An 11,110-nucleotide genomic window follows, 5' to 3' on the forward strand; every position below is an offset into this window, starting at 1 on the left:
ACAAAAACGGAAAACCAAAACAAAACAGAAAACCCAAAAAAAGAAAAACCAAAAAACACTCAAAGTAAAGACAAATGATTTTCAGGCACAGAATTGATCAATGCTCAGTTCAGTTGTAATGGGCACCAAAAGCACTCCGATTAAAAAAAATAACAATAATCAGGGAAGCAACGTTAATCCAGCCAAACCCTCTGTGCCTTGCTAAGGGGCAACTCACCAGGTCTGTTTGCACGTGAAACAAAACCTGGAGGGCAAAACATGAGGAAGAGGCAGAAACAATGAAGTCTGTTTTCCTGAAATCACATATGCAAAATCAACTCTTTTTTTTTTTTCTTTTCTTTTCTTTTTTTTTTTTTTTTCTCTCTTTGGGTTTGTTTTCCCCTCCATGAAGGGGCAAGCAGGAAAAGCCGGGAGATGGGGAATCCCCACAACCAGTCTGGCAAGTCACCCCTTAGGCGCTCTCTACATGCCACAAGATGGAACTGGTACAGAAAATCCTTTGTAGCCTGCAAGCAGTGCCAGTTTGCATGGAACGGAGTTCTCCTGGTGTCTTTCTTTGGCCTCCATGGCATCAGGCTCGCACTCGAGACACACCCGGGCCTGCGCCCTCCTCGTCACCCCTCACACGGCGGTTTGGTCGGGACTTTTCGGGAAGAGCCCGGTTAACGCACCGGCGCTGCCAGAAAAGCCACTGAGAAACCCTCGCTTCAGGACTGCGCCATGAGTGAGCTGGAAAGCCACCGCCACGTCCTCTGCTCCGGCACTGCCGCCAAGCTGGGCCCGGTGAGGGACCGGCAGCGGCTCCGTCCCGGTTTGGTTTGTGCAGGATGGATTGCCAGGGCGGGACAGCTCACTGATGGCTGTACTGAACACTTAGTTACCTGAGCAAAGCGCTAATTCACGTGTTTAGCTAAATTTAAATCCTGAGGTAATAACGGTAATTGGCAACGATTTATTTATTTCCCTTAAGGGGAAAAAAATAAAAGTTTTCAGAAGAACGGGAAGAAAAGCTTTGACGTTCCTCAGGAAAGCAGGCCGGGCTGGCGAGCTGCCAGCCACCCTTTGGTGCCGACAACGTGAGCGGTGGCATTTGCCCCATGCGGGCAACGGACGCCGTCTGCAAGGGGACGTGGCCGCGAATGCCGACCCTCACGCTGACTGCAACAGAGGAGGCGAGAGCGGCTCCGGACATGGCGGGAGCGCCCGGGGCCGCTGCCGCCTCAACCCAACATCAGCTTTCTATGAGAAACGAAAACTTTTTTTCAAAAACACAAATTTGTTTTTTTGAGGAGTCTTTTATAATCTTGAATTTAAACCAAAGGAACAAAGAAACCACCGTAATAAAGGAATAAAGAAAGAAACGAATCAGAATATCTACCCTGTTTTTGGCAGTTCTTATGCCAATCTCCTGCAAGGTGCTCCAGGCCCCATGGCCTCTGCTTGTAGTTTGGGTTTGGTTCGGGATTGATTTTTTTTTTTTTTTTTTAATATAATTTTTTGTTTTGATCATTTGTTTTCAGGTCCCCAGGATAAGTGTGAGGTAAAATCAGAGAAATGATGGAGAGCTGCAGCCACACAGAATACCGACAGAGCTTTTACCTGACCCTGCACTCTGAGGGTTTGCTCTTCCACGGGCCCCCCTACCTGATCCTCTTGCTGCCGCCACGGCTGCCGCTGCTACTGGTCCATAAGCCGCTGCCGGAAAACCTGGCCATGGAGAAAAGGAGAAGGGTAAAGAAAGAAGCCAGCGGGTACCGCGAGTCTCTGTGGGGCGGCTGCCAAGGGCACGGCGTTAGCAGAGGTCGCCCTCCCGGCTCTCCGTGCCATCAACAGGCACCGCTTGGAGAAAGAGCCGAGCCCTCGCCAGGTGCCCGCTGCCAGTGGTCTCTGCCAGCACAAAGATGGCCCAAATCCCCCTGGCAGAAGAGGAACGCAGCAGCACGTGCCGCTGATGACGCGCCTGGCCACGGCACACCGTGACAGGCAAGGTGCCAGGGCCGGCAGACGGGCAGCAGAGCCTGCAGCGCCCAGCTCACGTCTCCGTACTCAACGGCTAGGGTCAGACCGCTCCGCAAAACAACCAGGGAATTCTCTCCTTTGCTTATTTGCAAGTGATAATAACGTGCGGATCGACAGACACAGCAGTAATGGAAAATACGAGGAGGTCCTCTTGTCAAGATCACAGATTTGCTGGGATCAAGCCAAAAAAAAAAATTCACTGGAATGTAATTTAAAAAAGAAAGAAAGAAAGAAAAAAAAGCTCTTGAAAGCAAAACAGCCGCAGATCAAGGAGCTCTAAGACACACACCCTGCTACAGGGGACTGAGCCCTTACAGACTGAAATGCTGCCAGCAAGACTGCAGATTCAGTTTCATTGCTTAATTAATACTCAAAAGATCTGCCAGAGGCTCTGACTTAAAATATACGTATTTTACGAGGGCAATGGGAGGTCCAGCCATCGGCAAGAACCCCAAAGCCCCTTGCTGCGAAGCCAACAAAACCCTGGGAGGCTCCTGGTCTCTGGGGAGCTCCGGCCGCTCCCGGCTCCCAACGGGACAACACAGGGGCAGCCAGCACCTCGGGACCTGCCCCGGGACATGATCACAGCTGCTTTGCAATGTTGAGGAACCACAGAAAAACAAAAGCCAGGCGACAGGAGCAGAGAACAGTGAGCTAGAGGAGCGGAGAGACCCAGAGAAGTCGGCAGACTACAAGCTCGCTACCTCTAGCGCTATCGGCTCAGCTACGGGGGATCTGCCAAGGAGGAAGGAGCAGAGAGCAACTAGGCTAGAGTGACTTGGAGCTACTTAAAAACATCAATTAAAAAATGACATACTTGCATTTAAATATGGTAATAGGGCTGTTGGGGGAAAAGAAAATAGTATAGGTAAATGTATGCAGAGCTACCCCAGGCTGCTGTCTGCTGCTGCTCCCCACGCGGCGCACAGCAAATTCGGGTACTTAATGCTGAGTGAGTCTGTTTGTTTTTATTATGTTGATGAAGCGCTACAACCTCTGTGGAGCGGGATGCAGGAGGAGGCACATCCAGACCCCAGGATATTACAATCTAATACCCAAGTGCTAAATTCCCTCTGGCTGGTGATGGGGCCATCAGCCCTGGCCAGGTCCCTTGACATAAGTTCAGGGCTGGAGCTGCGATATCCTGGGGTGAGAAGACCTCAGTGTTAGGGTCAAACCAACCTCCAAACAGCAAGGAAAGCATCTGCAGGACTAGAGCTGAGGCTCTGGGGCCCCGTTTTTATGCAGAGCCGTGCTTAGGCCAAGCCCCGAGCCCTCCCGCTGTGGGTTAGGAGGAAGCAGAGCTGGCACCGTCCCTCCGGCCTCTCCTCCTCTCCCTGCCCACCGTGGCGCACGTCCCACTAACACGTCCCACAGCAACGTCCCCAGCGTTCCCATGGCACAGCCAGGACCAGCTGGCCACCAGCACATCTCTTATCTGGAGGCTCCAGGGGCTCCCTAAACCATCCCTAAGGGATCAGAGGAGCTGTGGATTTTCCACGGAATAAAATGCCTCTGCCAAAACCAATCAAATACCCTTCAAATCACCAAGCGTCCCCTGAAAGCAGCATAAAAAACAGGGCTGGAAAGTTTGTTTCTCTTGTTCGTCTGCCAGGGACGCTCGGTATCTATTTGAAATGCAGGACAAAAAGTTTTACCATGCAAAAGAGGAATGAAATAACAAGGGTGGAGAAGGCACTCCACAGAAAGAGCCTGAACAAAGGATCTGTTATTGCATTCCAGAGGACAGATGTGTGAAAAATTAATCCCTCCAGCCCCAAAGAAAGCTGTTATCCCAATTCTGAGATAAAAGCATCTGTGCGACACGGCACTCCAAACAACTCAAGTGTGATCGGCTGCTTGCGCTCTGCCCGCGAACGCTGCGGCCAGCCAGGCAGGCGGAGGCAGAGCGGCAGCGCGGCCCTTACGGCTGCAGGAGTGGGAGAGGGAAATAGGGATTGATTATTGAGATCGGCAAAAATCTGCTTACCCATACAGACTGGCTCCATCACTGGAGGATCCCTAAATCAATCCAACGTACTGGAAGTGATCAATCCCCCCCTGAAATCACGTTTGCCAGGCCCTGCATCAATCAGCTCCTTCCGCTGAGATGGGATTTCACCACCGTCACACTGCTGAGCACATGAACGCTGTGCCACAACTTTTGTACGTACGTGGTTCTCTGCTCCGGAACCTCTCAGCAGCAGCTGCCAGCTGAGGCCGTCCCCATGTCACGGATGGGATAAAAGGAGGCACAAAGACCAAAGTGTCCTGAGCCAGACCTGTGCAGGCAGCCCGGGGCGCAGCCGGGCTCTCGCAGGATCTGGTCTCAGGCTCCAGCTCTCATCTCTGCAATTCCCCTCGTCCCAACCCTACAGCGTAACTGGAGCACTCTGGTCACACCGTGACCCCCACCTTGTTTATAAACCTCTACACCAGCGAAGACTTCAAAGAAAAGCACCACAGCGTCAGTGCAATTAATACCCAGCCTATTCTGCGTACAAGAAACGCCTGCCCCTATCCCCCTTCCGCCTGTGCTGTCACACCCTTTCACCAACGTCTGAGAGCTCTGGCCAGGCTGTGTGCCTGTGCACCATCCCCTTCTCTGGCATCAGGATTTAAAAACGGAGTGAAATGCAGCCGCCGAGCCCCAGCCACACCTTCCCGGGTGCTGCTCCCAGGCAGCGGCAGAGGTGGATGGGATCCATCCCGCTCTGACCCACAGGGACCTGGCACAGGGCAGCGGGGACACCTCCCAGGGCCAGAGCAGTGGGCATGGCACAGCGTTAGCCGGCAGAGCCCAGTGCGCGATGTATCGGCACCACCATCTTCCCTTCGCAATGCCTGGGAAGGGCAGGCTTCTCCGGGAGACAGAGCAGTGGCTTTGGGGACGCAGGGGGACCCTGGGGGCCACAGAGGGCTGTGGGCCATCAGCAGGCTTTTGGCACCCTGTGCCCAGATTCAAGGGCCTTGCAGGCTCCCGGGTCATTTTTAATAGGCAGCTTGGAGGTAACTGGGCACCAGGAATGGGCACCCGGACCACAGCGCCTGGAAGTCAACGGGAGCACGGATCGTGGCATGATCCGTATCCCACCCTCAGCGCCGATCCCACCGCCAGCCAGGGAGGGAGCACAGCCCGGCTCCCTCCGAGCCCTCCGCTCTCTGAATTCAACTGGAAAATCAAAGGGGGTGGAGGGAGAGACCAATTCATTTGTCGTGTTTGTTCAAGGCGCTCCGATTCCTGTCGGAATGATCCCTGTCCTTCTTTGCGTAGCCACTGCTTGGAGCTGCCTAGAGAAAACACGACACCAAAGCTATTCACAAGGTCAGAAGTGCCCACTTCAGGCACTGCAAGTAGAAGATGTTTTACAATAAGCACTGCGCAGCAGGCTGGCACACTGTCCAGGAAAGCCCTGAGGATTCACACCAATTTCATGCTCTCTTATTGCTCTGAACGAGCTAAAGCCAGTATTTGGAGTTCAATTTTTCACAGATAAGTTTTTCTGCTTCCTGCATCAATAGTCCCACTTTAAATACCGCAGCAGCCTCGTGCGAGGGAAGATGGACACATCTGTTTATAAACTGCCCCGAGGTCCCAGATTCAGTCAACGGCTGCCTGCCAGCAGCTGCCTTCTGCAAAGCACACACAGGCCCGGGAGCGCGGGGACCGAGGGGCGCGCATGCCCGCGGGCCGCAGGGACGGATCTGGGCACGAAGGCCTGGCTCGCATTCAGCGTTACCGAGCAGGGAATGCCGGAGCCGGGGATTTACTGGATCTTCCAGGGGCTTTGGGAACAAATCCACTCTGCATGAGCGGGGCCAGTCCTCACGGGGGACGTGAGGGCTCCTGGCAAAGGGCACGCTCCCTCCACAGGTCTCTGCCCCGCTCCATCTCCTGCGGGACCATTCCCTTCTCAAACCACTGATTTCTCCTTTTCCCAGGCTAAAGGTGGGAGAAGGCAACCAAGAGTGAGTGAAAAACACAAGAACCATTTTACAGCCCCTTCCTCCACATGTGCTGCCACTGCTCCCTCATGTGCAGCCCTGGCTTTCTCTGAGAAATCACTGACTCCTTCAAAGCCACTCTGCTCAGCCCCTGGAGACCCCAAATATCTTGTATCTTCAAAGGACACAAGACCCTGTCCTCTACAAACAGCCAGACAACGGGAATCAAACCAAAAAGAAGTCACAAAGATAATGAAATTAACTCTTACACCAAAAAATATCACCCAAAGAATTTTCTCTGCTTCCAACGCCTAAAGCACTTGGGGCACGCAAGATCTTACGTTTAGACTTCAGCAGTGAGGACAGAGATTTGAAACAAGAATACAAACGGAAGCTGAGATGCTCAAATCATCACCTGACTCCAGCACCAAACTTCAAAATATAACCAAAACTATGGAACACGCACAGAGAATAAAATAAAAGCCACCCTAAAACTGCACCTAGCCAGGAAAATCCTTCCTCTCTACCCACCGATCGTTTGGAGCGTTTGCACACATCGGCAGAAGAGCTGAATACCCGGCTGCGGCTCGGTCACGCGACGTCACCGCGCCTCTGCGGGGCCCTACGGAAAGGGGGAGCGAGCTCTGAGGCTGTATCCCCCCGGAACACGCGCTCCGGCGCCGCTCCTCAGCGCGCCCAGCTGAGCACCGGTCATTTAGGAGGTCCACTTGATCTCCCCGGAAAAAAGTGCCGAGTCTGGAATATAAATCATCTGCAGGTTGAGTGGGAAAAGGAGAGGGGGAACCGATATCCTCTTTTCAAACAACGTTACCAGCAGCTTTGATCAGTCCAGAAAAGCTTCGCGCAGCTCACAGCTGTCATTTCAAATGGGTTTTTGCTTGCGTTATTCTTTCCATTAGGCAGCGTTATCCTCTTTGTGGGATCTTTGGGCTTCATTTCAAAAGTATCAGAGACTCAAAACCATGAAGCAGAAGAGCCTGGTAGCCTTTTTTTTTTTTTTTTTTTGAAGGCAGGCAGGCATGTGTCCAATTTACTGGACCAAAATGTAGTCTTTAATGGTGAGCATGCACAAGGGAAAGCTCCATCCCCAAACAATCCCTTTATGTTTAAAGCCTTCATCTTTCAGACCTCTCTGTCTCCGACTCCCCCTCCCTTTCTATAAGGAAACAAGAATGAGGAAGAAAAAAACCTGCTACCATTTCAAGCTTTAGATAACAACTAAACGCTCAATATTTAGAGAAGAATACATATCCAGAAAAATCAAATTTTATCTAGAATTGATGAAAGGCTGGGATCCTACCAGATCACTCACAACTCGTTATCGTGGTTGAGCAGCAATTCACTCTTTGGGATGTGACTGAGGACCCTACCAAAGCTCTCCCAAAGTCCGTAGCGTGCGAACGCAGAGGCAGCTACGAGCCCTGCTTGAAACATCCCGTATTTCCCATCAGTGACCCTGGTTTGGCTTCGAAGAAGCAGGATAGCACCATCCCTGAGCAGCAGAGGGGATGAAGCAAGGCGCAGGGCAAGCCTCCATGGAAATGGAGAACTTCCTTCCCCAGCTTTTGACTCCCAGCATCTCCACGCCCGCCCAAGTCTCCCCTGTTGTGCCAGCCCCATTAAGTGTTTCCCTTTGTCTTCATATGCTGTGTTACATCAAGCTGATTAAAATCTATTTCACCAGGTCAGAAAATTAGCGAACTTCAGATCGAGCACATCATGCATAATGGAAACCTCATTAAGCAGCCCACTGCGCTACGGAAGGCGCCGTCATCCGCTGCTTAACATGTACGGTGCGTGGCGAGGCGGTGCAGAACTCCCAGCGTCAGGCACTCCCAATGCGCTTCACACCGGATGCCTGTTTGCAGATGGATGTTACTATGAACAAATATTTCTGCTCTGGAATTTCAACAAAACAATAAAGCTCAAATATAGGTAATTTAAAATTTGGCACTTGTACTTTACATACAGTAAACGACCCATTTTTCAGCTGTTTACCACTCTCAGGCCGCGGGTTTAAAATGAGAATGATGCACTTTTGCCCAGTAATTACTTTATGCATCAGTGAGACAAAGCCTTGTTTGTCTCCAAATTATCATTCTGTGTCGCTCCAAACGCAATAACCCTTTGCCGTTATTTCACCGTACAGAAAACCGGGAAACTTCTCACAGGCAAACAGCTTGCTCTAAGGGAGCTATTTATTCACACAAACCCAAACCGAAACATAAAAGCTGGTGGCTGCTTTAGTTTATTTACTCCACTTAAAAACTGTTCCTAGCCTCCACTCGAACTCCGCACGTCCCCTGGATTCTCCCTAACTCACTAACGGGTGAAACACAGAGTTATGAGCTTCGAGTGACTGCAGCTGATGCGGATGAAAGCGAATCTCAACCAAATCGCTTCCTAAAAGCAAGTCATTCTGTTTAATACTACGGTGACCGCTCCAACGAAAGCATTCCTCATTTTAAAGCCCAAAGCCAAACGTTTACCATCGATTTTTAACAAACGAGGTAAGCATAAATGGAACGGTCACTGCCGGGGGAGGAATGCCTGTGAATTCACCGCGCCCGGGCTGCCACGCAGCTCAGCTCTGAATTCCAGTCACCTGCTGCTGACGAACCGGGGCGGGTGAGGTGGAACAGCGCTGAGGCATCTATTTAAGGTTCAGCAAAGTGGCACTGATTTGCTTCAAGCCTCATTGGTGTTGCTTCGATGGTAGAGAAAACGAGCTATTTGGTTAAACCGCTTGCTTAAATTCTTACGAACGATCTAAACTATCTGGATAAGTGTTATTAAAAGACAGATCCTTGACGATGAACAAAGGTGTAAGAACTCACGTCTGGAGGCTGAGGCTGGGAAGATTCGACACAGACAAGAGGCAACTATATGTAAAAGAGAAGATAACTGATCAGAGGACAAGGTTATTGGAGGGCAGGAAATTCTCCATAACCTTCATGTCTGGAAGCGGCGAGTGAGTGCCCCTCTCAGAGACACTGCGGCTCACCGAGCCCCGCAGCCGTTGCTGGCGCAGACGGGGAGCTCCCCGCTGCAGGCCTGGCCGCTGGGTATTTCACCATCCACGATATAAAAAGGGTCAGAGGAGAGGACTGCGATGCTGAGCCCAGAAACCCTCAGGGCATCACCACCGTGACCATGCACTGCCACGGCTGGGCAAAGGGGGACTTCTACAAAGGAAGGCACTTAATTATCAGCTTGAAATCCTACCGCTAAATGTGACTGAAAAACCTTCACTGTGGAATGTTTTTGTGCTTTGAGGAGACCAATCTCTTCAAGTCCTTTGCAACCCCAGCTCCCAAGTTTTAACAGCTTCACAGTTAAACATTGCGTTTAGAGCGACGCAGGGCGGCCAGCTGCCGTGCTCCGGCTCATGCGGACACGCAGAGCTCCTTACAGCAGAGCCGGCACCACCAGCTCACGTTCCCTCTCTAGGGCCATCCACGGTTTTGTCCATACATGCGTGTTTGCGTTACGCCTCTTTACCCTCGTGAATAATTATTCTCATTACACCTCCCAGTCGCCGCAGCTGTGGCCCGTTCGCAGCAGAGGCGATCGCGCAGGAGCTCTGGTGCTGCAGTATCACCCTGAAACACAAAGAGCTCCAGAGAGACTGGGAGCTTGTTTTTTTTTTTCCTTTTCTCTCCTCCCTGTCCCTTTATGATGACTCCTTTTCAGGGCAATGACCCTGAAGTTTCAAAGCTTTTTGCAAACTCCATGCACGGATCAGTGAGCAGCTGGGAATAGGACAACCAGCATTTAATTTCAGCGTTCAAGGTGTTCCTATTGCTCAAGCAGTTATTCATGCTATCAGTGGAGAAAAACCTAACGAGGGAGCGGGCAGCTCTGGTCCGTAGCCAGAGAGGCTCTCCGGGGAGCAGCCGCAGCCACACAGAGCTGATGGGGCAGGAAAAAGGGGACAGCAGCGTTTTCACGGGCCACGCTCTGCTGCCGTGGAAACTGGACCACCGACCCAGATCAACAGCCTCTCTCCTGAAACACCTCGCCCTCAATTTCATATCCAGGAGATTACTTGAAGGGGTGCGGGAAATGGGAGGTGAAAAAGGAATTTTATGCAATTCTCTGCAACATTAAAAAAAAAAATGCAACTCAAAAAAAAAAAATGGCAAAGGTGCTTACGCTCTGCTTGGACGCGGGGAACAGCTCTAGACACCATTTTTTCCTGCGTTAAAACAAAGGCTACTGTCATCCGAGCAGAACTTGAAGGAGTACCTTCTGGCTGGAAATTTATGGGCTTTGCTATATTAAGTTCTCAGTTTGCTGTCTGCAGTTCCAGCTGCTCCTCACTCCAGGGAGGCACCTGCAATGCGAACGGTCCTGCCCTGCACCAGCAGAAGAAACCCAAAATCTTAATTTTAAAGCGGGTCCGGTCTCTAGTCTTTGTTTTCACTGATGGAGGCTGAAATGAAGAGGTTTGAGGAGCGGTAATTAAGGTGGTTCCAGCAAATTTCAAACGCGCTCTGTAAACCACGTTATGCCATGCAGATGCAGGGATGTGCTTTAGGTGAGAAAAAGCATGCAGCACGGGGGTCAGGAGAGCAGGTTTTAAGGAGTTAAGGAAGGGTTAGACAAAGGAGTGAGAAACATTTCCAGCTTCATGCTGCATCTCTTACTGTTACAAGGCTTAACTAACTGAGCAATTTAAAATACACTTTATATTTCCTCCTCCTAGTTTGCAGCTGCCAGCTATTTCTCCTTTCTCAATGTTAAGTCTGATCATTAAAGTATCACCACCAGACAAACTCCGGCTACTAAACGTTACGTAAGTCTTAGACTTGTGTAACAGCGCTTTAAAGGACTGTGTTAGGGAGCTGACTCCTGTTAGCACTAACTGCATCACTCCCGACCGGCAGAGCCGCCGTGTGCAGGCAGCATCCCCCCGTTAAAACCTCCGTACACCACCGGAGTAGGAAGCTGGGTGCTCGTGTACAGGGGAACGCGGCTGGGGGTCGCTGAAGCCCCACACACATCACGTTGGGAGCCAGACCGTGGCCAATCTCAACTGGCAGAACCACCCCTAACTGCTCTGTGGGGATCTGCTCTATGCTCTTGCTGAGCCGAACGTCCCGGCTCCCGGGCTGCACTCCAA

At 51.3% G+C, this 11,110-nt stretch overlaps 1 protein-coding gene across 25 annotated transcripts in view; it reads right to left on the reverse strand.

Moving 5' to 3' along the window:
• The window catches only part of MSI2 (musashi RNA binding protein 2), a 244,574-nt gene that overhangs the window by 24,425 nt on the left and 209,039 nt on the right, over window positions 1–11,110 (reverse strand). For 7 of the 25 annotated variants that reach the window (XR_015260600.1, XR_015260604.1, XR_015260605.1 and 4 more), the window contains exons 11-12: window positions 1,645–1,707; window positions 218–244 (exon numbers count right to left, since the gene is read on the reverse strand). The exons of 1 other annotated variant lie outside the window; for it this stretch is intronic. Coding sequence is in view for 16 of the 24 variants with exons in the window: in XM_086762842.1 (XP_086618968.1) it covers window positions 218–244; window positions 1,645–1,707 (90 nt within the window). In the remaining 8 variants the exon portion in view is untranslated. Of the gene's footprint in view, window positions 1–217; window positions 294–1,599; window positions 1,708–11,110 lie in introns of all 25 variants that reach the window. 17 more of the 25 variants (XR_015260602.1, XR_015260603.1, XM_086762844.1 and 14 more) reach the window with 4 other exon arrangements.

Source organism: Chlamydotis macqueenii, chromosome 19 (genome assembly GCF_036417535.1).
Source record: "Chlamydotis macqueenii isolate bChlMac1 chromosome 19, bChlMac1.mat, whole genome shotgun sequence".
Classification (NCBI taxonomy): domain Eukaryota; kingdom Metazoa; phylum Chordata; class Aves; order Otidiformes; family Otididae; genus Chlamydotis; species Chlamydotis macqueenii.